The sequence below is a fragment of the Leptodactylus fuscus genome, chromosome 2 (assembly GCF_031893055.1).
Source record: "Leptodactylus fuscus isolate aLepFus1 chromosome 2, aLepFus1.hap2, whole genome shotgun sequence".
Lineage (NCBI taxonomy): Eukaryota > Metazoa > Chordata > Amphibia > Anura > Leptodactylidae > Leptodactylus > Leptodactylus fuscus.
The window spans coordinates 229,965,400-229,992,739 of record NC_134266.1 but is presented as its reverse complement, the minus strand read 5'-3'; the positions used below and the strand labels follow the sequence as shown (position 1 = coordinate 229,992,739).

Below are 27,340 nucleotides of genomic sequence, written 5' to 3'. Positions count from 1 at the left end.
CTACACCAGCTCCTAACTGCTATAGGTTTCCTGCATTATTTATACCAGTTTTCTGTCATAAATGGATGGGGCTAATGGCCCTCCCCCTAAACTACCTGGTCATACCACCTTTTTGGGAAATGGTGTGCGCGGCTCAAAAACCGCCAGTTGCAGCAATTTATGCCACAACTGTTGTGTAAAACGTCACAAACCTGAGGATTGTGACTTTTTATATAGCAAGGATCTGGTACAATACAATAATTTGTATATGTGGCTATTGGTTTCTGCCTGTAGGAAGGTTTTACAATGTTTTAAATTTCCCGCTTGCTTACATTGGTCCTGGTTTGTCTCTCTTTGTAGGTCTCTATTGTAGATCGTGGTGTTCGAGGGACAATCGCAGTGGGGTTAGTACCACAATATTACAGTCTGGATCATCAACCAGGTTGGCTGCCGGATTCCGTGGCTTACCATGCGGATGATGGCAAGTAAGTACTAGCTATTTTTTTTTTTTTTTTTTAAATGTAGATTGTGAGCCCCACATAGAGCTCACAATGTACATTTTTCCCTATCGGTATGTCTTTGGAATATGGGATGGAAATCCATGCAAACACGGGGAGAACATACAATCTCCTTGCAGATAGTTTTATGCCCTTGGCGGGATTTGAACACCAGGACTCCAGCGCTGCAATGCTAACCACTGAGCCACCGTGTGGCCCCACAGTACTAGCTATTTTATCATTAGGAGATAGTTGTTTATATATGGACAATATATCGTTTCATTGATCACTTTGTATCAAGGCCTGTAACTATGACAAGGGGGTGTCCTCTACGTGTAGAGAAAAACAATGTGTTCCCATAATCCTAGGTGGGGTTTCTGTAAGAGCAGAGAGACAATGGAGCTCTCTTCCACAGGATATAGTGATGACTGATACGCTGTACGGCTTCTAGAGGGGCTGGACCTTTCTTGAAAGTAAGAATGTCATAGGTTATGCTTAGCTAGACATGTTTGGGATAGGATGTGGATTCAGGGACTTAGTCCAATTACCATAGTTCGAGTTGGGAAGGATTTTATTTTCTCCCATGGGACAATTGGCATCAACCTCATGGGCTTTTTCCCTTCCTCTGAATCAACTTGGTCAGATTATAGGTTGGACTTTGATGGGTTTGTGCCTTTACCTGACCTTATTTACTATGTTACTATGTTTAATATGTCTTTTGGGTGAATTTAGGAATGTAATACAGCCAGAAGCTCCACAATACAACCAGCAGCCACTTGATACCTTTGATTAGACATGCACTTAATATATATCAGTATGAGCTACCAGCTCCTCTCTGAATCTCCAGTTAGTTCATTCAGTGTACAAGTTTGGATGTCAGATGGTTATGGCATCTGTCACCTGTCTAGCAGGTATGGTGCTTGCAGACAGTATTATTCACCTCATTGGTGAAAAAGAGGAATTTGCTCCTAGTACCACCTATTGGAAGGTAGTTCTTTATAGATCAGTGGTCTACAACCCCCGGTACTGAGCCATATCTTTGTGACATGGCAGCTTCCCACCCATGTGCTGCCACCTCCACTCCACCCCTATTCTGTCAGCTTCCAGCACCCGATTATAGCGATCCTGTCTATAGCTTAGAATATGACTATACATGTCGCTATTGACAGGGTCACTACATGTCGGTGCTGGGGGCTGAGCTGTCATCGGGAATAAAACAAAAGGTAGGAAATACTGTGCGAGGCCCTAAACTATGTTGGACCCACAAATGGGCTTAATACTCCGGGTAGGGGTGCACAAATCGGGAAACATACGGTGTGGGGGACTGGGACATTACACTGTTTATGGGGGACCAATATGGAGCATTGTACTGTGTATAGGGGCTAATGTGGAGCATTATACCGTGTGTAGTGGGGACATTAAGGAGCATTGTACTGTGTATTTTTTTTTATTTCAGGTTCACACAGCTGTAATACTGAGATAATCTATTGTCTATATTATAGCTGCAAGTCCCATTCTAATGACTTCTATAGGGTTTGGCGTCTTTAATTATAGCGCGGCACACGGAATACCCCTTTCTTGATTTATATTTTTTTATCTAAATCGGTCTTCTGTACATAAGAGGTTGCCTACCCCTTCTATGGTTTAATACCTGGTTTTCAAAGAAACTGAAGTGTAAACCTGGGAGGCGCTAGGAGCAAATTCCCCTTTTTGACCAATAATATCTGATTTGTATTTCTCACCCAGAATTATTTGCAGGCATATCCCTGTACAATAATGAGACATTGCCCCTTCTGACCCAGTATATTTTGTGAGACTGTAAGTGTCTTTGCTGGGTACCTAGCATTACAACAGTCTGCAGGGTTTATAGAAAGTGTTATACCCTGATAACTCTGCCCTGCCATTGAATGGTTTAGTAGTGGTAGTGGCGTAACTGGAATGGTGGGGCCCCAAGATGAACATTTGACATGGGCACACCGCACCACCCACCCCCTGACAGCCCTGCCCCCACAAACTGCGTTCCTGTACACACTATTATGCCCCATAGTGGCCCCTACAAACACAATATTACATGCAATAGTGGCCCCTGCATACAGTTTTGTGCCTCATTGTGGACCACCCATGAACAATTATTAGTCCAGACGTGACCTGACCCAGGCCAGTGTCACAGCTCATAATGACGCTGGTCTGGGCTACGTGACGTCACCAAACAGGCCCAAAGCCTTTCGGAGCCCAAGAGAGGTAAGTAACAGTGTTTTTTATGTTCGCTCACCTTCCCTTTGAGAAGATCCCAGAGTATAATGGTAGTGGTGTTTGCGGGTCCACGGCCTCACTTACCAATGCCCGCTCCTGACCACAGCCGCATCTGCAGAAGGTGAGGCACAGGCGGCTGTGAACAGAAGTGAGGATTGGTAAGTAAATGGGGCCCATTACCTGCTGGGGTTACTCCAGCGGGTAACAGCCTATTGAGGAAAAAAAAAAACACACACATCAGGGTCCCCCTAATGTCCTGGGCCCTGTGGCAACCACTACCGCCGCCCCCCAGGTAGTTATGCCCCTGAGTAGTGGCTAATACGTCGCTGCAACTGGACAGCTTTGTCTTGACTGTCATGGCGGTGATAATGTTACCCAGTTCTCCTAGAAATGTGGGTTTCTTCATGATGCTGATGGAGATTACATGTCTAGATTGATATTCAGAGATGTAAATTTCTGACTGCACCAACGTCTGAGGAAGCCATAGCCTTGTAATTCCAGTGTAGCGTATCAGGCAGGAAATCCTCCTGGACGTTTCTTGAACAATGGAGTGGAAACGGACCGATTTTATTTTTATTCCACGAATATAAATCATTACAATGTATTTTTAATCTTGCCCTGAATATCCTATAAATGCTACCTGTTATAGCGCCATCTGTGTGTACATCCAATATGCATGGCACAGACTTTGTGTAGTCACAGCTCAGAGATCCAGCAAGCTTTATATTTTACAGTCTAAAGACTCATCAGAGAATAGTTGACCCTGCCCTCTGATTTTCATGGGGCTGTCTAACCGTCTGATATGTATGAGGGTCTGCTGACTCTTCCGTCAATGGGACCGGTTATCTTGAAGAAATCTTATACATGTCGTCTTAGTATAGTCTACCTTTGGGAATAGATGGAAAAAACACACACTGCTATATTGGCAAAAACTGTAGGACATAAGTCCCTTTATGTGCTTATTGCTGTTTTATGAGGCGCGTGTGACGATATTCCATATTCTTATCTTTCAGGCTTTATAATGGGAGAGCAAAGGGACGGCAGTTTGGTACAAAGTGCAGTTCAGGTGATCGAATCGGTTGTGGTATAGAGCCCGGCTCCTTCCATGTACAGACAGCGCAGATTTTCTTTACGAAGAATGGAAAACGGGTAAGAGAGGAGGCGATCCTATGGTTTAACTCTTTCTGCTGCTATTTGCGGTAGTCAATGTTGTATGATGATGGGCACGTGTTTGTCTATATCCCACGGCAGGTTGGCAGCACAGTGATGCCCTTATCTCCCGATGGCCTATTCCCAGCTGTGGGAATGCACTCTCTAGGTGAGGAAGTGCGCCTTCATCTAAATGCAGAGCTTGGCTGCGAGGATGACGACAGCATAATGATGGTGGACAGTTACGAGGATGAGTGGGGGAGGCTACATGATGTCAGAGTTTCTGGCACGGTAGGGATCTTTCAACATTTTGCACATTTAATATTATTATTATTATTATTATTATTATTATTACATATATATATATATGTTTTGATTTCTGACCCAATCTTTTACATTAATAGCCGATTTTGTCACTATGACAGTGTTGCCTTCCCTGGTAGTTGCCAATTCACATCAAATGCTGCCAAGTTTTTTTGGGTACAGCTCTTGGTGTCCACATTATATCCCTACAATAAGTCTGACTACCATATGGCTGGAGGTATCTGGCTCCCCCTGCAACAAATTCTCCAGGTGCCGATGGTTTTCCATGGCAGCCAATTGAAGCCCCCATGTGTATGTAGGGTCTGAGTTCGTCATGTACCTCTTATACTTCTGCCATGACGTTTTTTCTTCTTTCAGCTACTAGAATACATTGGTAAAGGAAAAAGTATAATCGATGTGGGTCTGGCGCAGGCCCGTCATTCTCTCAGCACTCGGAGTCATTACTTTGAGGTAGAAATTGTTGACCCTGGAGAGAAATGCTATATTGCTTTAGGACTAGCAAGAAAGGTAAGGAAGCTGTTATATGTTTTTATATATGATTGCTTGAAGGGTAGAGATGAGCGAATAGTATTCGAACCTCTAGTTCCGAGTACCTCGCTCCAATAGGAATGAATGGAAGCGGCCGAACACCAAGGGGTTAAGCGCCGGCCGCTTTCATTCATTCCTATGGAGCGAGGTATTCAGAACTAGAGGTTCGAATACTATTCGCTCATCTCTATTGAAGGGCAATATTTTAAAGCTGACTAGTCTGTTGTTTTATGTTGGTGATTCAGAATTTTTAAAAAAATTTATTTCCAGGATTACCCAAAAAACAGGCACCCAGGATGGAGTCGCGGTTCTGTTGCCTACCATGCAGGTATAATGTTTATTATCTTTTGATATTCTGTCTGCTGAATCCCTAGAGAGGCGGGAAGGCAGTATTGCTAGACTCCAATATAATCCCCCTCCCACAGGTGGTCACGCTTTCTTCCTGCTCCTCTCCGTCATGAAAGTCATAGCATGGTTGGTCACCTCACTCATATGACATGACTTTCAGAATTGAGAGCAGATCAGCTGGGTCAATGGTGGGGTAATGGCTGTGTCAGAATACTTAAAGGGAAGATTTCACTACCCTTTTTTATACTTCATAAATCCTTCAGGGCAGATTTTAGTAATTTCCCTGGGTTCTATTGTGAGCAAACTACAGGTATTAGAGGCCGCTTCTGACCCCAGGTCACGTGATTGGCACCAGAACCTGGCACACAAGTCATTTTGCCACCTCTCCTATGTTCACCACTATGCACTGTGCATTATGGGAGGCCAGCTTTACTCTTATGAGTTATTCAGCGAGCCCTCCCCCCACAGCGCAGGTAACCAGCAGTATACACAGGCGAGGAGGGAAGCTGGTTCTGATCCTGTGACCTGGGTTCACAACTTAGTGATTTTAATAAAATCTTTATTTTAGAGGCCAAATTCTGACACCCATGAGCCTATCAATATTTAATGAGTTAGGGTTCTCTCTGATTGTGGGCATTACTATGGGGTCTTCTGCTGTGCCATAGTAAAATCCATGGACATTAATAATCTCCTGGCTGTCATGACAACTGCTTGCCACCCTCACATGACATTCCAGAGGGCGGCAATCATCAAAATGTTGGCACCTGCGCACTTAGATGCTGCGGTTGAGTTTTGCCACAGCATCTAAAGTGTTAACGGCTGCAATTGGTGCGGGTATCTTATTTTTTATTTTTTTATTTTTTTTTAACCACTTCAGTACCGGGCCAATTTGTGGTCCAGGACCAGACACATTTTAGGTTTATTTTGTATGTGCAGTTTTGAGGGCTGTAACATTTTTCCCGTATGTCTCAGTCAACTAATTTTTGCGTCTTTTTTCGGGGACACATAGGGCTTTATTTTTGTTATCTTTATTTTCGAATGTGTTTTAAAAAAAAATTTATATCCAGGAAAATATAAACAAAATAGGAGGGAAATTGTGTCTGGTTTTCAATTTATAATTTTTTTTTATTTAATAACACAAAGTGTCACTGAAAAACTTTATAAAATAGTTTTTCCTCTCCATTACGGTAATTTTTATTTTGTATGGTGTCGTCGTGGGTGGGGCTATAACCTTTAATAATGGCGTTTTATTAGCGTATTATTTTTTTTATTTTATTTACATTTTTTTAAACTTTTTTATTATATTTTTATTTTATTTTTTTTCCAGATTGTGTCCCCATAAGGTGATAAGAGACCGTTGGGGATATCTGATCACTTATTTTTTTGTACTTGAGGCTGATTTCTCCTATAACTGGGGCTGCTACATTTAACCCCAGTTGCAAGAGAAATCCAGCCTCCTGCACACTGTATACACAGTATGCAGAGCTGATCTGAGTCCTGTAGGACCCAGCAGCTCTGGAAAGACTCTGCTCCCGGTGGATCATGTGTCCACCGGGTCAGAGGGCAGCTGAATTATGGCAGCGTCCATAGCTGTGTATACAGCGCTCATCTGCCCTGTCTTCTCTCTGGGAGCTGCGGCTGAAGTTACAGCCGGCTCCTATTGAAAGCAGCTGCACGGAGATCGTCCTGTCAGAACTAGGCAACCACTTCCCGGATGTATATAGTCTATGGGCGGTCTGGAAGTGGTTAATTTATGCTTACTTGTATAGCGCCATAATATTCCGCAGCGCTTTACATTGTGGTCACTGTGCCGTATTGGACTCACAATCTATATTCCCTATCAGTATGTCTTTGGAGTGTGGGAGGAAACCGGAATACCCGGAGGAAACCCACGCAAACACGAGGAGAACATACAAACTCCTTGCAGATCTTGCCCTTGGCACGATTTGAACCCAGGACTCCAGTGCTGCAAGGCTGCGGTGCTAACCACTGAGCCACCGTGCTGCCTATATATAGAGAGGGTTTGGCTGCTGAATACTCTCCATACAGACCCTCGCGTCTAATCGCATACATTTATGTGATTTTTGCATGAAAGGGTTAAGAGCGAACTTATTGGATATATGCCTTTTTCTTTTTTTTTTCTTTTTTTCCCTTCAACTACACTAACTATATGATCGCTCAGCTCTAGTTGGAGCCAGCCCCAAATATCTGGGTTTCATCCTTCATAGAATCTAGGGGCAGTAAGTCCTGAAACTTTTGCTGGAGAAACCCTTTAAATACTTCCCTTTACTTGCTCCTATTGTCTAAGGGCTCTGTCTGGTATTACATCTTCTCAAATTCAAGTGATTTGAAGAGATCTTTAAGAAATCCTTTTCGGGGAAAATGTATATGCGGCAGTGAAACAAGCAGGGTCAAATAAAATATGCAGCAGACTTGTTGTAGATATTACTTCTTATATATTTGTGATGCATCACACATGGAACTGAAATATTCCCTACTGAACAGATGACGGGAAGATCTTCCATGGTAGTGGAGTTGGGGATCCATTTGGCCCACGCTGCTATAAAGGAGACATCATGGGCTGTGGAATAATGTTTCCAAGGGACTATATTCTCGACAGTGAAGGTATGAAGGAGTTTTTTCTGAATTAAGGTTAGTTCTGGCCCTTCATGTGTGATCCATAACCTCCATTTTATAAACTGCTTCCCTCATAGGAGAAAGTGATGACAGCAGCGACATGAAAGAAATGAGGCTGCAGCCACGTGGGATTAGGAACGTCATGTACCTCCGGCGAGAGCAGCACCAAGACGAGGATGGGGAGGAGGAGGATGAGGAAGAAGAGGAGGACATTGAGCGGGATCATGAGGGCAGGAAAGTTGTGGTAAGTCATGAATCCGTTTCCCATGCCCCTTCTACTAAGCCCCAGCCTAACACTTCATGGGGAAACTAATATGCTGGGCACAGATTGGCCAAGAGTGTCAAATTGTGGTGCAAAAATGGAATTGCACCAAGATTTGCAAGCCGATATAGTATCCTAGATTCTGGTGTACAAATGATGATCCATCTCTCCTTATATGTGGAAGTTTAAAGGCCAATTCACACTGCTGCATTTCCTGACCTGACTGTAGCTCAGCTGAACTGCACTCACGGCATCATAGTTATGTGCTCAAATTATACTATGGGCACACGTGTCTCCAGGCCTGAGCCTGATTGTGTGAATTGGCCCCAGGGGCTGATTTTTGTGCGTAATACAGTATCAATGAAGCAAAGGTTTACTGTCGCTTGCCTACTGGGCACAAATGTAGCAAGTTAAAGGGACCATTAAACCACTAGCATACGTTAAGAAGCTGGAGTTTAGGGTCCCAAACCTCTGTATCATACTGACGCTCGCCATCGGTATCCATATAAGTCATAAGTTGTCCACCCTTGGTGTTCTCAGAGATATGTCCACTGAGGGAGTTCTGTGCATTGTACTTAGCGAAGATGCCCAGTACATCCGGCATCACTGTGCATGCTCAGCACTTGGGGCACGTGAGAGTTGTACTGACCTCTGTTTTACTACAGTGTACAATGTGCATGCACTAGAATCCCTAAACAGACGATGGCAATCGTCAACCTTTGATTCTTAAGGATATTGGTGGCATGATACAGAGGTTTAGAACCCTAATGGGAGGCAGAAAAAAAAGCTAGTTTTTGTGTGTTTGGGGTTTTTTGTCTTCTGACAACCATTCATTTTAAAGGGTTTTGCACAGCAAAATCCAACTCAAAAATCAACCTATAAAAAAACTGACCTTCTCTTCCTTTTCCCGGGGTGTGACTCTTTGTACTTTTTTTTTAATGTAGATTGTGAGCCCCACATAGAGCTGACAATGTACATTTTTTCCTATCAGTATGTCTTTTTTGGAATATGGGATGGAAATCTATGCAAACACGGGGAGAACATACAAACTCCTTGCAGATGGTTTTATGCCCTTGGCGGGATTTGAACACCAGGACTCCAGCGCTGCAAGGCTGCAGTGCTAACCACTGAGCCACCGTGTGGCCCCAACTCTTTGTACTTTTGCATCATGTCCAGGTCTTCCTTTGCGGGCCATTGTTCCTAGCCAGAAGGCCATTGCAATGAGGGCCATTTGCCTTCCATCTTTATTATAATGGAGATCCCATGTGAATAAGACCATACTCTATAAAAAGTAGTGGACAAGAATAGACATTGTTCACAAAAATTTGAGGACGTGTAAGGTTCACAGCACAACTCGCCCCAGGAGTTTACTCCAATTGGCTCTTTGCAGTTCTCAGTCAGCCGGGTCCTTGACCCCCTAAATGCCAGAATCCTCGATATAACCGTGTATAGGCTGTCAAACCCTATTACAACTTTGTATATTCAGATACTCTATTGTGTTCTGTACATCAAGTGTAGAAATGTTCCTGAAATATTTTGGTGTCATTCCCAAGAACCTGAGCTTTAAAAGATAAATTCTCTCTCCCCAGGTTTTCTTCACAAGGAATGGTAAAATCATTGGAAAGAAGGAATCCATATTGCCTCAGGGGGGCTTCTATCCCACCATAGGAATGCTGAGCAGTGGAGAGAAAGTCAAAGTGGACCTGCACCCATTGAGTGGGTGAAAGAGCGACATCCGTGGGAAAGCACACTGCGTTCATTCTCCATTTTCCCATCCACCAACCCTCCCAGTCATGCACGATTTGCACGTGGGCTTGTGATAGTGCTTCTTCGTGTCTGGAAACGTGTCTCAGTGGCCCTTGCTTGTCATTGTGGGCTCCGCAGTGCTCATTGCCTGTATGTTTTGGCATAGCAGAAGACATGATGTGACAGGAAACGAGAGCGAATGTAGGAAGAGTACCTGTGTAGTCATTCAGCAGATACAGTGGGACTGTATCCTAGGGAAGTCACTATAGCTTAGACATATAATGTCCTTATTGATATCCCTGACATTACTGATACACAATATTCCTTCAGTAACTACAGTACAACCTTCTCAAGGCAAAAATGGATCCAACAGAATAGCTGGACTATCTACTTCATGGGAAATGTAATGGTTATATTTATTTGTAAGTTACTTTACAGGCCTGGCATCTGGTGCTATGTAATGAATATCGAAAAACCAAGTTACCCTCTTCACATGAAAAGTCCTCCCAAGCTGCCTATTTTGGCAGGAGTGCCCAGCTATCTTATGTATGGGGGACCTCTCAATCTTTCCCTCAACAGATGATGGTGTGGGACGCAAGTGCTTGGCCCATTCCTTTTCTCAGGGGACATACACCACCTCCCGTGGTATATGGCTGTAGCTTGCCCTCCTCTTCCCACTGACCGTGCTTGAACTCTCAACCAAACTAGGCGTGCAAGTGAATAGGGAAGTCAGAAGGACTAGTTGGTGGCTGAATGAAGGTGTACAGGCGCCATTACATCTCTCATCTACATTTAGGCCTCATGCACGTCACCGTGTGCATTGCCTGTGTGCTAGCCATGGTTCGCCCATTCATTTCTATGGCCCCATGTATTTTCACAGTCCCGTGTATAGGACCAGGAGCAAAACTCAGGACAGGTTCCATTCCTGTCTGTTTTGTCCCCTTTTACTGAGGTAAAGGGGGACCTTGGAGGCACAGGTGAAATATAGATCCATCATCCATGTGCTGTCTGTGCCATTTAAGCACAGCCTGGCTACGTGTACATGGTGGTGTGCATGGCACCTTACTGTAGTATACACGCATCCAAATGAGCTAAGTCATGTCACTGTATACTTAACCTGAGGTGTATATGACTCCTGTCATGTTACAGCCAGTATCCCTTAGATATTACATAAGAAGTCAGTCCGGAAATAAGACCATACTACTAATATGCACAATGTTAATGCGATTTTGCCATCTCGGGTGGATGTGACACAGTATCTTTACACCGTATACCGTTTATGCCATCCATACAGATGGAGGCTAAGCAGCTGGACCCCGTTTTATAGACAGTTGATCTTGCTGATCCAGTTTAGGCTTTAAGCTTTATGTTTTAGAACCTGTTCTTTCCCATTTCCATTACTATCCCCCTCTAATGTGCAAGGCCCCATTGTGTGTCCTACCTGACAGGTCCTGTAAGGATCCATCATGGACGTACCAGTACCCTGCCTGTGTCACTGGCCAGCTTTAGGCAATATCTTATGCTTCTCTGTACACTTGGAAGATTTCCATGTATCTTGTGTTCACAGTTCAGTTATAGCTTCTATGTTCTGTATAGAATACAGAGATCTCTATGTCCATGTCACGTCCCATATATATAACATGGCATAACTACCTCTATTTCTGCTGCTAAATCTTCAGTGTCGCTGTGATGTCAGCTTCTCTATGGTCTGCAACAAATCTTCAGACTTGGCTTTTTAGAATTTCTCTTATTTTGCGAGCGATGAATCATGGGGGAATTTGTGACATTGTGCTGGGGTTCACTGCGTAAAGTTTAACTTCGCACAGGAACCATCCTATGGCTGGCCATACAGATTCAATAAGTCAAGTATAACTCAGTTGCTGATACTGAGCAGCCGCTTCTTTTCTGCTTTGCAGACCAGTGATGTCACATAGCTTGTTTGTGGCTCAGTCCCATTCAAGTGAATAGGGCCGAACTGCACTACCAAGCACCGTCTCTGCACTATCTACGTCACCATGTTTGATATCAGTAGAGGCTGTGGCACTTACCTGAATGCTGCATTCTCTTCAAAAAGCTTTTCGGTAGGAGTCCTGGTTGTCAGACCCCCACCCCCTTCCCCACTAATCTGATATTGATGACTTACTCTAATATTGGTGACCTATCCATAGGATAAGTTCAGTGACCATGACAAACATTTGTAATGCACTTTTCTCACAGCTCCTCAAAGGGCAAGGAGTGTTATAGTTTAGGGGAGTATTTGTATAGTCCTAGAAAACCCCTTTAAATAAACTAAAGTCAGGTTCACACCTCAGAATCTGGTCAAAAAAAAAAACTGGTAGCCATGACTGGATGCTGGTGAAGTGTATACAGTGCACCGACATCTAGTCGCGGCATTCCCCTCCGGATTAGGCCCAAATGAATGGGCTCCATCAGGAGGGAGTGTCGCGCTGCGGCTGAATCGGCTACGGAATCTGCCTGAAGAAAGGCAATGCCGCACTGAATTCAAGTGGGAGGCGGTTTTTTGAGCCAGATTCTCGCATTGATTCTGCATCAAAATCCAGCCCAAAAAACCTCGTGTGAATCCGGCTTTAAACCACTATCTGTGTATAAATGAACAGAGCAGACCAATTGTCCTCATATAGACATCGTAGGGCCAAAAGCTATGTAGAAACCCAACCCCAGAATAAAATTATCTTACTGCCAGTGTGCTTCTCTGCTGAACTCCTTAATGCTGCTAGGGTACATTCCATATGGGCACTAGTTAAGAGGTCACACGTCCCACATGGTTGCATCCATATTCACTGAGAATGAATAGAGCGCCATTCCTGATGTTCATCTAGCTTTAGACTTTGGAAGGTGAGGAGAACGCTCCTGGCAGCTGAAACAGGGTAGACTACATATATCTGGAGATGAGATGGAGACGCCCTCACCCTGATACGTATGTATTCATGAATCCCTAACAGACTATATCTGAGCTGTTTTCTGTAAAAGGTGTAGAGGAGTCTGCAGAATTGATAGGGATCATTGCACTGTGTGAGCAATGGCCGCCATGGTACCAGCCCATTGATCCCATATTCTTTCCCGACAATCAGAGACCTGATCTGCTGATGCTGTACAGGCAGATGGACAGACTTCTCTCACTTATAAACTCATCTAGTCTCTTCTAACAAACCCATTAGTATTTGGGAGTATTGGTTGATCCTAGTATTCCAAGTATTGAGCTTTAGGAAGAAAGGACTGGGTGGGGATCCATGTGAGCTGTCCTGGCAGGACTTCATTGAGAGAATATATTGCCCAAGACCTAATCAATACACACAGTAAGGATTGGCATATTGGTCCATATTGATCAGTTTTAGGCTGTATTCACACTGCAGTCATCCAGCTTTGTACGAGAGCTGTATACTTTGTGCCAAATATAGGACCCAACGTCAACTGTATAGAGGAGGAACCAAAGCAATTGTTTGAGAGAGCTTTAAGATCTGGTCTTGTTCTTGGCACTGCTGTAAAGCCTATACTACAGCAATGGTCTGAATGCAGCCTTACAATGGGAGACCTCTGTACGGTAACAGTATTACCTCTCATACCTGCAGATCTTACTAAGTATTTCATGTTGGAGCCGTCTGTTTTGTGCTTTATGTAGGACTCGGCAGAAGTTAGGAACTTCCAGTATTCTCAGGTGCTTTAGGTTGGATTCACACATGGCCTATTTTTGGAAAAATGCTGCAGTTATTTGTGTTTTGATCCAGTGCCAGAAATGGATTCAAGAGGAATGGGGAATATAAAGACAGACTTGTCCCATCTCCTTCTTGATGGATCCATTTCTGAATTTGGCTAAAAAAAATAAAATAAAAAAACGCCTGGAGTTTTTTTTTCAGAAGTCTGTGTGTGAAACCGTCCCTGGACAGGTAGGACGTCCTGTTTCCGAGCGTTCTTGTCTGCTGCGTATGCCACCGTTACTTTTCATACACATCTGACCATGTTGATTTTGTTACGGTTCAGCCGAATTGCACTAGAACATATCCCAATGTCTGTACATAATCGATATCCATGTTTATATACATATATTAAAACACAGATCTCTATTTACCTGGTGGCCTTTCATTTTGTGCACGTTTTTTAACCGCAGGGACTGAAGGCGAATGGTTCACGGACGCACGAGATGAATAAAACGTCTTTGTTTTATTTCAGGTCCATTTTTACATAAGATATAAACCTTTCCATAAAAGATTCTTCAAGCTTGCATAGAAAATTAAAATATCTGTTTCAACTCGAATATCATATAAAAGCGCAAGTGCTTTTGCCAAGTTTATTACATATATATTACATAGGCTATGTATATATTATAAATAGGAAATATATTTCTCTATAGAAAGCTCCGGCGCATTCTCAGCACTTTTTTTTTTTTTCCTTTTTAGTCTTAAGCATAATGTTTAAAGGGATTCTCCACTTGAACAATCCCTATTTCTTATAAGGGTCCATTGACTATAATCGGATCATATAGTGACCCAATCTGGTATCTGTGAGAAGACTGGCTGTAAGTATTCACTTTCCCTGCAGCTCCCCTACAGGGGTGACTGAGCATTACACATTGTCCATTGAGGATCTGCTGTGTCCTTCACTTCACAGTGAGATGCTCTTTGTAACCACTCTCCACTGTGCCCAAGTGATGAAGATCCTGAACATGGGCCCCTCTATTCTCTGTCCTATCTAGGGATCTGATTTTTTTTTTTTAAAAAAAAACTTGACAACCCTTTCTCTCTCCATGACTAAATGTAGACGCCACGATCATATCTTGGTTATGGCTAAGATGGTCCCTTTAAGAATATCAAGCATATAACAGGGAATGCTATCACAACATCACATGACAAAATGGCTTCATCTTAAAGGGAGTCTGTCACCAGGGTGAAGCATATTAAACCAGCAATATAATTTATATGGGTCAGGCTCTCCTGAAGTGGAACGCTTTATTTCCGTGAAAGTTCGCGAGTCCATTGCCAAGATATTTGTTTTTCATGAGCTATTTAGAGCACAGAAGATGGCTTTGCTGCTCCAAACTACTACATACCTCACAAGCCAAGAACGTCTTCTTTCTTCATTGTGTGATATTGCTGGGGAACTAAACTGGAATACCGCCTGACCCTGCCACACAAATGGATTGAAATTGGCGTCTTAGAGCAGTTTCGAGCAACAGAGGCGCCCTTGGTGCTCCAAATTACTGATATGCATCTTGTGAAATAAATGAATATCTCCGCAATAGAAGTGTGGATTTTTGTGCAGGGTTCACCCTTGTGACAGACTCCCTCCATGGAATTACTGTATATATCGAGAATTAGGAAGGCGGTATTAATAGTTCTGTATCTACAGCTCCTATACAGACCAATGAGTTTCCATGATAATAGACTACAAAGCTACTGTGTAGTCTGATCCTGCTGTCATATACTCTTCAATTTGTCACCTCCATCGTAACATAGGTTTCTTGGCAAATATAAGAATACGTTGGCGCTGTATAACCAAAAGAAATAAATAAAGCAAAAAATACCCAATCACAGGAAAGCAGGAGAACCTAAAGGATGCAAATTCCAATTTCCCCAAGACGGGATCTGTTCCTACTAACATTGACATTCCATGTGCGGGGACAACTTTACTTCCACAATTGGGGTTTCTACAACCTTCAAAATGGTCCATTAAGTCGCCAATCGTATCTGAAACATTTATTAAATCCGGCACAAGGCATGTAGGCCAGGTTTCTTTTGGTACAAATTGAGCCAGATTATGGAAAAATTTGTTTAGTAAAATACTGGGGAGAATTTATTAAGACCTGCACATGACCGGCGCTGGTGGTAGATGCCCAGAGTTTTTAAGGGGTTGCAGCACCGTAATTCTGGTGAACCACGGGAGGTCACCAGAAATGAAATTTGCACAGGTCGTGACCTAACAGATTTTAGATGTAACTCCCAGAAGTTTTTTTTTTTGGTATGAGGTATAATAAATCTGGACCAACTATTCCAAAAAGTGGGTCAGAAGATGAACATCGTGTTACAAACTGCCCTGAGCCATAAATGGGCCACTTTTACTCCAGAAAACTGGCATGGTAATGATAATAAATTCCTCCCCCTCCACGGTGTTATGTGGTGTCCTTGTTGGGGTACCTTGCTGATCAGCTGTTTGCCATATGGCATTGAATATTAGGAAAGGGTCACATTTAAGAAATTCCTTCGATTTAGAGCAGCATATAAAAAGGGTTGTCACAAGGGATATCCTTACGAGGTTCTCTTTACAAACTGTATATATTATAGAAGGTCCTGGAAGGACGTTAGATTAATATGTACCAGTTACACAGGGAGCAGCTCAAGCACAAGGTACACTTACAATTCTCAATCATACAAGATACTTGTATTGAGATGACTGAAGACATAGATAACAATACTATTTCTGGAAGATTTTACTTGTGTCCTTACTGGACCTCCATCTACTATACTGAGCAGGATTTGGCCCTCCATCCAGGGGCGCAGCAATTGCTACCAGGCCCTGGACCCTAAGGGGGCCCAAAGAACTCCCTTCCATATAAGACACCAGTATTATGGGTGTGTTACAGGTACGCCTTTGTCTGCATCTTTTCCTTTTAGCTACAAGGCCACTTGTGGGTACAATCCCTTTTGAGACTTCACTCATGTCATGATGGAGACAACTATCCACACTTTGACTTTTGGATATCAGTGTGACAACAGTTTTCAATGGCTGACAATATCGGCCAGATATTATGGTAAGAATCCACTCCTAGTATGTTCTCAACAATTCACATCCCCTCAACTATAACCAGATCCATTATCCAATGTACTGTCAGCAGAAACCATGACCAGTAAACACTTGAGTCCTTCACTTTCTTGATGGTGTAGACTGTCTTGACCATTTGTAGTCACATACTCTTCACAGCTTGGCTCTCTAGCACATACATCTTTTGGGAATCACCAGCCGACCTTCTTTAACCATTCCTTCTGCAGATAGTCTTTGGTTTCTTCTTTTATCTTCGATGTGTGCCAAGCATGACTTTGGTGATGAAGTTTACGATGGCCGATGCCGGCTGTTCAGGGTCGAGTTCTGCAAAGAGATGGCAGACATTCTCCGCCGCGCTTCCTGCTTTCCGGGCCACAAAACCAAACACCCTGTAAAGCAAACAAATGCACTGAAGTCTAACGCCAAGGTTTACGAGGTTTGGTAGTATTTAGTCCTGTGTGATCGGAGGAGTGGTTTTTATATGGCGTTGTGTATTAGAACTCTTTGATGTCTTAATATTCTGTTTATGATGCTTTTTCCATATAATAAATGTGGATATCCTACAATTACCTCAATAAAGATGTCACGCCAGACGTCAGATCGAGTAACATTAGAGGGACACTTGCTATAAGGCCTACGTAGCAGTCTTCCATTATATATCAAATGATCCACAAAGACTGCAATAAGGATGGATGCAACTTTAAAAATTTTACTGGGTGTTTTTTTGGTTTTTTTTTTTGCTTTATAATGTCATGCTCCTTTAAGATTAAAATAAAAATCTACAGACACCTATAGAGCGTGGCTTCCTTTTAGGGATGCGTATCCATGACAGTGCCATAATATTTAGTATATGACATCACTAGAGATGTAAATCATTTGGCTGAAGAAATAAAAACCTTGGAACACATAATAATGTGCACAAGTCCCTATGGGTTCACTTCGATTAGTGACGTAGCTGACTGCAGAGGAGCCTTGTATGTTCCTTGGCTTCACCGCCTGTCTGAATGAGGCTTTAGGGTTTCTGACGGCTGTCACTGAAGATGAAATGCTGTCTCTGCCTATATCAGACCTAACTTGTCTTTTTCTATAAATTGCCCCGCCCTCCTATACTCCTGAATTATACATACTTTGATGTTGTCTTGTCCGGGTTCGTCCACCTGAAATAAAATTATACAATTTTAGGAAAAGAAAACCCTAAAAAATACAAGAATATGGCAAAAACTGAGACGTAATATAATGTCTGGTACCTGCGGTCCTGTGGGTCGGCACTACAATATGTTACACTGGAAACAGGATAATGTCGCCTGAAGAACAGTCTAGAAAACACAACCAAACCCAAAAGACATCAATGCATAATGCAGGGAACATCTAATAACTCATCTCCTTCTGGGATCTTACTACACAATATCAGTTACCTCAACAGGACTTCTATACATATTTAAGGGTCGGACATTTCTTACAAGAGTCAGATACATGTTCTGCAATACGCCCAAAAAATATAATCGCCTCTTTTGTTTCTCCAAAGCTCAATAACAAACTAGTTTTGTGGCATAAGTTATAATACACTTGGGCCGAGGCAGCCCTGCTCTGGTCCATCTTAGGGCCAGTTCACACGGAGTAAACTGGCACGCAACCTGGCATGCATACACGTGTCAGATTTTGCGTGCTCAAAAAAGATCCCATTGATTTCAATGTGGGTTACGATCGTATAATGTGCGTAATTTTGCGGGCGCAAAATTAAGCGCGTTATACAATCGTAACCCACATTGAAATCAATGGGATCTTTTTTGAGCACGCAAAATCTGACACATGTATACGTGCCAGATTGCGCGCCAGTTTACTCCGTGTGAACTGGCCCTTAGGGTAAGTTCACTCATAGTTTTTTGGTCACGGTTTTGAGGCCGTATCCGCCTCAAAATCCTGACCAAAAAGACGGCTCCCATTGAAATCAATGGGAGCCGCTAAGGAGTTTTTTCGGGGAGCGAGATGCTCATTCTTCAGGCTGAGTCGCCTCACGGTTCGGCCTGAAGACACTCTCTCCTCCAGACTAGGCCCATTCATTCATTCAGGTTACAGACCAAAAATCGCCGTGTGAACTTACCCTTAAGTATTCCCTCGATCACTTTTGTAGAAAACGGTGATCGCAGAACCAACAATGTGGCGCATCTTTTGCACAAAAAAGGCTATGCGCCAAAGATGCACCACATTTAAACCTCTCTATGCCAGAAGACTGGAGGGGTAGTACATTTCCCCCTGTTTTCTTCCCCCTTAATACCCACTATGACATCATAGCACAGGGATAATGGACACAGTGATGTCTCAGTACCAGGATAATACCCACTATGACATCATAACACAGGGACAATAAAAAGTGATGTCACAGTACGAGGGTAATAACCACTACAACATCATAGCACAGGCTTAATGCACACAGTGATGTCACAGTACAGGACTAATGCCCACTATGACATCATAGCGAAGGTATTCATGCAGATTCATATTGAAACAACAGGACACATACTCCTAGAAGTCTGAAGTGCTAACAAAGACACAAAACACTGGCCAGCTTCCCCTCCACCATCCACAGACGTTAAACGAATTGTTTTTAATTTCAAAATAGAAGAATGTTTTTGCTATTAGATGACAGAAATACTCTAATGAGAAAACAATTGGAATTTTTGGGACATTAACAATAATAACTATGCACTGTATCCTTGCTGGCCTATTTTGTTTAGACTCTCTCTATATTTCCCTCCTATAACTTTATTTTCCACCCTAAATAAGGATGTTTGTTACTGTTTTGTAAATTTGTAAAACTTTGCAGCACATACAATAATAGGCACTTATCTGAACTTACTTGCGCTGGCTGTCGGTCAGTGTGATTCCTTGGTCAGACACCTTGAAATGGACAGTAGTTGCAGTAGACCTAGGGGGAGTCAAGATGGCACTGGAAGCCCTAGAAATAGCCTGAGGGCCTGTCAGAGACTCTGTATCCACAGAACCAAGGAAGAGAACACTGCAGGCTGAGGGTAGAGATGAGATGTACAGATTATGCAGAGAAAAGATGGATTCCACATACAACCACCCATATTAAAGGAACAATCCAGGCAAAGCCAATTCACAGTATTGTTATACCTATTGCAGGGCCGGAGAGGGTGGAGCATGTCATTGGGTTCAAAGAGAACCCTACAGAGAATAAATGTGTCATGCTCCACCCCCTCAAGGCCTGCGCCGGGTATAAAACTGAATCAGATTTGCCTGGCGTGTTCCTTTAAGTGGATATACTATTAGGATACGGTTACACTATGCAATAACATTTCTCTCAGTGTCTTAGCTTCTAGTGTGGCTGTAAATGGGTTGTATGGGTGTATGAGTTTAGAAAGAGGGTACAGAAAGAGCACCATTTTATTCCATAGGTTGTGTCTAGTATTGCAGCCCAATTAAAGGGGCTAAGCCACAAAAAAGGTTCTGAATAGAGGATAAATTGTTGATCAGAGGAGGTCGGCCAGAGTACGAGGGTGAACTTTTACCCCCATTGTGTATGTAGCAGCTATGGGGGGCAGTTGCATCCCCGCTCCATTCATAACAAACTACGGCACTTGGCTGTCTCTGCCTGTCCATTGAAATGAATGGAGCGGGTGATGGAATTGCCCCCCAATAACTGCTACATTCGCAATATTCTCAGGAACACTGGGCATCTCAGCGGTCAGATTCCCAACAGTCAGCAATTTATCCTCTATCCTATGGATAGTGAGTAAATATTCTTTTGTGGCATAACCCCTTTAAATTAAAGGCACAGAGTTGTAATACAGTCCATGGACAAGAGTGATGCTGTTTGTACTATTTTATTCGTTCGTTCATACCCTTTAAATAAAAAGGCTGACAACTAATATGGCTGCAAATACGTAGTTTTGTGGTCACTGCTGGTGTCATCCGTATACATACCTGCTCCTTGTCGTAGTAAGTCCGCCGCTGTACTCATATTCGTGGGAACGACAACATCTGAACTCTGCTCTACCAGATCTACACATGACAGAGGACAAACATCAACAGCTCATACAGAACCAACGCTGGAAATATGATTGTTTTAATATTTAATGATCCGAATTGAAATATCTATAAAAAATAATAGTCCTACATGGCTGTAAAAGATGCATCTAATGGCTGACCTAGTACTGTAGTGTAATCTCTTACATCATTGCTTATTACCAGGCCCAAAGCCTGAGAAGATTCTGACGCATTTATCTGTAGTGCCGGTAATATTGTCCTAGAGACCTCACTTTTCAGGGGACAACGTAAAAACAACACTTGTAAAAAATGTTGTTAAAGGTGACATTTACAAAGTCAGAAACCCCAAATTTACAACTTTTTTTTTTGGTGAATAAAATGACTAGGGGATTAATAAGTTTGTCCCCCGACTCCATGACAACACTGCACCTAATAGAGCAGGACAGAAAAGGTTGTCATCAGAATCTGTCAGTGCAGCCTCAGGCTTTGGGCCTGTAATTTCTGTTCTACAAACTATTCTATTTCCTTTAGTGGGAATAGTTACGTCCCATCCCAAATATATGCATAATGTGGTGGACGTTATTTAGCTAACAGCGCCAGGTTGGAGGTTTAAAGGTATTCAATCATTAGAATCCTGTTTTAAGCTAAACCCACATCGAAATAGCCTTCAGAAAGACTATTCTTCTCCTACCTTTAGATGTCTTCTTCGCTCCACCATTCCTTAGATATCCCGGTTTTTGTCCATACACTAATAAGTTTTCTTGCAGCACTGGGGGTGTCCCCTGCGCAGCAAGAAAACTATCCAGCGCCACTTTCGTCTTGTTCACCTCCTCCACCTCTTCTTCCTTGTCCTGTCTTCTTCAAAAAGCGCCGACTGCGCATGTCTGTCACCATTTTCCTGTGGCCAAACGGAAGAGGCCACAGGAAAATGGCCGATGGACATGCACAGTGGGCACAGTCGGCCACTTTCCTATGGCCAAAGAAGAAAGAAGAGGTGGAGGCGGCGAACAGTAGAAGGTGGAGCTGGAGAGTTTTTTCGTAGCACAGGGGACACCCCCAGTGCTGCTTGAGTGCTGGGGATCGCCCCCGATGCTGCGAGAAAGCTAACTAGCATATGGACGAAAACCGGGATATCTAAGGAACGACATCTAAAGGTAGGGGAAGAATAGCCTTTCTAAAGGCTATTCTGATGTGGGTTTAGCTAAAAACAGGATTCTAATGATTGAATCCCTTTAACCCCTTCCCGACATGCGCCGTAATAGTACGGCAAGTGTCGGGTCTGTAACTATGGCGACCGCCCGGGAGCTGGGCGGCCGCCATAGCCTCCGGGTGTCTACTGCTTTAAGCAGTAGACAACCGGCTCTCATGCCTCCGATCGGTCCCCGGACCGATCAGAGGCATTAACCCCTCCGGCGCTGCTGTCAAAGGCGCCGGAGGCGCCATTTTCCCGGCGGCGCATGGGCGCCGCCATTTTGGCAGTTATCGCTGGCTCCTGGAGCATGCTCCAGGGCCGACCCCCCGTTGCCATGACAGCCGGGAGCCTTGTTAAAGGCTCCCAGCCGGTCTGCAAATCCTCTCTTTTGCAGGCTGGTCTATGCAGCCTGCAAAAGAGATGATGATTTTTTGCAATGCATTAGCATTGTAATGCATTGCATTAGTGATCAGACCCCCTGGGGTTCAACACCCCTAGGGGGTCTAATAAATGCAAAAAAAAAATAAAAAAAAAAAGTAAAAAAAAATATAAAAAAATATAAAAAGTATTAAAAGTTCAAATCACCCCCCTTTCCCTAGAACACATATAAAAGTAGTTAAAAACTGTGAAACATATACATGTTAGGTATCCCCGCGTCCGAAATCGCCCGCTCTACAAATCTATAAAAATATTTTTCCTGTTCGGTAAACGCCGTAGCAGGAAAAATAGTCAAAAGTGTCAAACCGCCGTTTTTTCACTGTTTTGATTCTGATAAAAATTTGAATAAAAAGTGATCAAAGCAATAACATTTCCCGAAAATGGTAGAACTAAAAAGTACACCCAACCCCGCAAAAAAAGACGCCCTATGCATCCTTATACACCTATGTATAAAAAAGTTACGGCCGTCGGAATATGGCAACTTTTAGAAAAAAAAATTTTTAACACCGTTTTGGAATTTTTTTTAGGGGTCAAAATGTAAATAAAACCATATAAATTTGGTATCCCTGGAACCGTACCGAAACACAGAATATAGGGGACATGTCATTTTGGCTGCACAGTGAACGCCGTAAAACCAAAGCCCGTAAGAAAGTCGCAGAAATGCATTTTTTCTTCAAATCCACCCCATTCTGAATTTTTTTCCTGCTTCCCAGTACATTATATAGAATAATTAATGGTAGCATCATGAAGAAAAATTTGTCCCGCAAAAATTAAGACCTCATATGGCTCTGGGAGCGGAGAAATAAAAAAGTTATGGGGTTTAGAAGGAGGGGAGTCAAAAACGAAAAACGAAAATCAAAAAATGCCATCGGCGGGAAGGGGTTAAAGTCATACATATATATCTTTTAGGTCACAGACTTAGCGGTACAGATAAAACAACTTTCATCATGTATGTAAATAAGGCTCCAGGTGCACCAAGGGTGGTCCCAAGTCACACAAGTCCTATATCCTATCTAACACCATCCCATTACTGTATTTGGTGGGAGCACTTGCTTGGATTGGGATCGCCCTTGGGGCACTTATGACTTAATTTGCAAACAAGATTTCTCTGCACTGCTAAGTCTGTCTACAGTCACATAGCTATGTTTAGATATGTCTTTAAGCCCCCTACTTGATACTGTTAATAGCCACAAAGCATTTGACACGTCCTCTTTAAAGACAGCTTGAGCTAGTAAAATTTCTGACATCTGTAAAGAAATGGCTGTCCTCCTTATTTTTAAACAGCTTTGTGACAGTGTCTTAATATGATGGCAGCCACTATAATATTATCTAGGACGCCTGTCTAAATAGCCAATATGTCTACATGTTCTAGTAAAATCTGTGAAGATCACTTTCTTTGAGGTCGGCGTACACAACAATAAAAACAGGGTGGAACAAACAAATAGAAATAGTTTATTATGGTTCTAGGGATTAGATGCATCTACTTACCTTTGTCAGGGACGCGAAGTCTACAAGGCAGAGACAGAGGAGTGACTGAATGCTGGGACACCAGGGCTGACAGGCTTCCTAAGAATCACAAGAGACACAATTGTCATCTAAGCCGAATATACCGTACATGAGATGGCGACTCGAGTCACAATCACTAGGCCGGCAGACTATTACACTAACATGCACATTCATCCTGACTAAGGGCAAATAGAAGAACAGGATAAGTGGTGGCCATACATCCCGAGCAGGAAAGAACAGGATAAGTGGTGGCCATACATCCCGAGCAGGAAAGAACAGGATAAGTGGCGGCCATACATCCCGAACAAAAACAGGATAAGACAATACAACCTGCCCGATCCTTGTTTCCCATTCCTTGCAGGACAGTTTTCCAGGCCTCTCAGGCATTAGCCTATCAATGAGCCTTATCAAAATTGGTATCATATGGCAATAAAAATCTAGTGTATAGACAAACTTTACATATGTAATAACCAAATGTCTTAAAAGATCTTTAGGTTGGTGCTTAGGGTAAGGACACACATTCTGTTTTTTATGCAGTTTTTGAGCCAGAACCAGGAGTGGATTAAATAAGAGATAAAGTACCATGTGTCCTTTACAAGTTCTCACCCTTTATGATCCACACCTGGTTTTGCCTTCAAAAACGTCATGAATAAAACCTGAACAAATGTTCTTTTAGGCCTCATGTACATAACCGAGTATACGGTCCGAGCCTCTTCCAATCACGGGGCAATGCTCTATTCCATTCTGATGGTTATAGAACTTATCCATGTCATCGGAACAGAGCGGAACGCAAACCCCCCCACCCCCATTGAAGTCAATGGGGGATGGACGGCACTTGGATCTGCTTGTCGCCACCAACGTGCATAAAATTGCCCCTCTTAGGCCTGTACACTCGGCCACATAGTGTGTCAACAGCACATGGCCAAAGTTCTACCCACTCATGGCGCCCAATAGCTGTGTTTTTGCAGGTAAGTCTAGGGTATAATTCAGTCTAACTAAAAGAAAATTCCATGACCATTGGGTGCCACAGGTGGAAGGCCTTGGTAAAATATAACTCTGTGTGAACAGGAATCTACTTCCAATAATCAACACAACTGAATGTCGGAGAACCGACTGTGTTAATGACTGTTCTTCCGCAATGTCCTTTGCATCAGTCTATATACAGTGATAGCCCAATGCAAATGCCTAACATTGACCCGCACTCATCCTTTCAAATACTGGACAGTGTAAGAAGATCTCTGGTATATCTGGCAAGAGATTAGTAATTCTATAGACAAGAAAATTAGTACTGGTTAGAAAATAATAGTTTCTCCATTTCAACAGCTTGGTAAAGGCTTGGCAGGTACCATGGGTCACTTTCACATGGCAGTATTGTGGACTGTATTTTGCATCAGTACTTTTAAGCCACAACCAGAAGGAGTCATCCACTAATCCTTCCATGATGGTTTTTCTCTGTGTAGGTTCCACTGATGGTTTTATTTTACAAGAAATTATGCAAATTACTTATCAGATTGTTCATCCGCCAGCTATATCTCCCGACTTAACTGAGAATGCACACTATTTCACAGGGGAAAGGAGAATACATTCCTGCCGGGCTCCACTGCCTAATCTTCGATGGGAACAAAGCATCGGGCATGTTTTATCTGCCACAGGACGAAATTGGGGAAACCCTAAACACAATAGATCATTGGTCAAACATGCCAAAATCGGAGGTTACAGCTGACAATTCGCTGATTTCTTTGGTATTTTTTTGCACAGTGTTTTTTTTTCCAAAAAGCAGCAAGCTCAGAATGTAGTTTTTTTTTTTTTATTGCTGCCATTTTTAAATGAGAAACATTTGTAGAATTGAACATTAAACAAAGGCGATTCTTAAACAGTGACATAAAGTGTGTGTGTGAACCAGCCCTAAAACCCTTTACCAGCACAAATCTATTGGAGAATGTTTTCCACTCTCTAAAAACAGTGAATAACTCCAAGCATCGTACTGTATTTCACTACATGATATGGGAATAAAGATTACTTTGTCTGGAGCCATAGTTCCCACCATTACTTTTTCACCAACTTCTGACAAAACCACATAAAACTTCATCAAGCCACAAAACCAGGAATGGAGAAGGGAAAGAAGTACAACCCACGCAGATATGACTGAGAAAGCCAAGGCCAGACAGGAAATCTCTGCAACCCAAAGAATTACGACTGAACACACCATCTAAACACAGAATCACTCATTCATGGTCCCAGGCAGCCAAGACAGATTAACCAAGTCCCAGAAACCTCAGAAGAATAAATCAGGGGTCGGATTTAGAGGATAAAGCACACACGGACAGCAAAGGATTACTTGATGCTAGGAGGAATCCCTTGGATAGAAATGGATTACAAGATGAGGTAAATATCCAAAAGGGTTGCTTTTTTTTCCAGCTGTTACTGTCACATCACTCTTGTGGGCTTCCTTGGTTGCATCTTCCACCAATAGATCATTACATTCTTAAACGGGTTGTCCAAAAGAAAAAAAAAAAGAAAATTGTAAAAAAATAAAGCTAACTTACCTTTTCTAGGTCTTCCCTTTCGGAGCTGATAGCGCGCTCCCCACCATTTCTGGTCCTTGCCAGACCAGAATTGGTGATGTTCTGATTGTATTCAGAGAATCCCTGGCCCCAGCAGTGACCTGCACACAAATGCCACATGACCAACTGGCCTCGCAGTCACGGGTCACTTGTGTACAGGTCACCACTTGATGCTTGTGGTAGGTGTCCTGAATACAATCAAAACATCTCCAGCAGGCAAATCGTGGCATTTACGCCACATGCGGCCCCGGCCTAAAGGCGTATTCCCATGAATATAACTATAACCCTATATCTAACCCTCAATTCAGGAACTTCGCATGATATGGCACTGACCAGAAACCCAGCCATGACTTTCTTATTCCTTAGGCCGGTTGCATACGACCGTGCCGCAACCAGCCTGTCATGAATTGAAAGCGAATGTCTAGCTATGTACTGGCTGTGTTTTCGTGGCTCCATTCATTAAATAAATAAGAGCCTCGGAAGCACAAGCCGCAATATAGGACAGGAATAAGACTTGTTCTATATTATGCGTCCCGCACAGGGGACTGTGCATCAGACCCCCAAGTATAATGATTGGAGGCCCAGGGAAGGTGAGGTTAACATAAAAACCACTGTTACTAACCTCTCCTGGCTCCAGAAGGCTTCAGGCCTACTTGGGTGACGTCCCAGACATCACATGTACCGGGGCTTGTGTCTTTATACTTCGCAACGCAAGCCCCGGCATGTCAAAAGTTTACCACAGGGCCCTGCCATTCCTAGTTACGCCACTGATATTAAGGATCGTATCTATTGACGACCGACCAAGACAACAGTCTGTCATTACTACGATAATTAGTAAATATCTTATAAAATCTGCACGTTTTAATTATATTAGCAAAATGTTTATCTATTAATTCTCTATAAACTGAAATATGGTTATGTTCACGGGAAAAGCTCTTATAGCTTTGCTGTTTCATGTAAATCTTCATAGTTATGCAATATTATGACAGAAGGAATTTACTGCTACATAACCAGGCTGAATAATATGGAGGGATGTGTATCCCCTGTGGGATGTGTAGGAACAGATGAAACACATAAACGCTCTTTGATCTGGCACGTTCCACAATGAATACATATGGGAATACTGCGTGAAAGC

The 27,340-nt window shown here is 42.9% G+C and overlaps 2 protein-coding genes across 5 annotated transcripts in view; one reads left to right on the top strand and one right to left on the bottom strand.

The window, feature by feature from the left end:
- SPRYD3 (SPRY domain containing 3) overlaps positions 1-27,340 on the top strand; it is a 422,505-nt gene that overhangs the window by 10,310 nt on the left and 384,855 nt on the right. For 2 of the 3 annotated variants that reach the window (XM_075265833.1, XM_075265834.1), the window contains exons 4-11: positions 340-464; positions 3,743-3,878; positions 3,981-4,169; positions 4,560-4,709; positions 5,001-5,058; positions 7,584-7,703; positions 7,793-7,959; positions 9,567-13,809. In XM_075265833.1, coding sequence (XP_075121934.1) covers positions 340-464; positions 3,743-3,878; positions 3,981-4,169; positions 4,560-4,709; positions 5,001-5,058; positions 7,584-7,703; positions 7,793-7,959; positions 9,567-9,701 — 1,080 coding nt within the window. In that variant the 3' untranslated portion in view covers positions 9,702-13,809. Of the gene's footprint in view, positions 1-339; positions 465-3,742; positions 3,879-3,980; positions 4,170-4,559; positions 4,710-5,000; positions 5,059-7,583; positions 7,704-7,792; positions 7,960-9,566; positions 13,810-27,340 lie in introns of those variants that run through there. The other variant, XR_012715107.1, reaches the window with a different exon arrangement.
- TNS2 (tensin 2) overlaps positions 13,949-27,340 on the bottom strand; it is a 119,597-nt gene continuing 106,205 nt past the window's right edge. For both annotated transcript variants that reach the window (XM_075265789.1, XM_075265790.1), the window contains exons 24-29: positions 23,624-23,701; positions 20,443-20,520; positions 19,355-19,520; positions 17,745-17,813; positions 17,625-17,654; positions 13,949-16,886 (exon numbers count right to left, since the gene is read on the bottom strand). In XM_075265789.1, the coding sequence (XP_075121890.1) occupies positions 16,745-16,886; positions 17,625-17,654; positions 17,745-17,813; positions 19,355-19,520; positions 20,443-20,520; positions 23,624-23,701 (563 nt within the window). In that variant the 3' untranslated portion in view covers positions 13,949-16,744. The remainder of the gene's footprint in view (positions 16,887-17,624; positions 17,655-17,744; positions 17,814-19,354; positions 19,521-20,442; positions 20,521-23,623; positions 23,702-27,340) is intronic.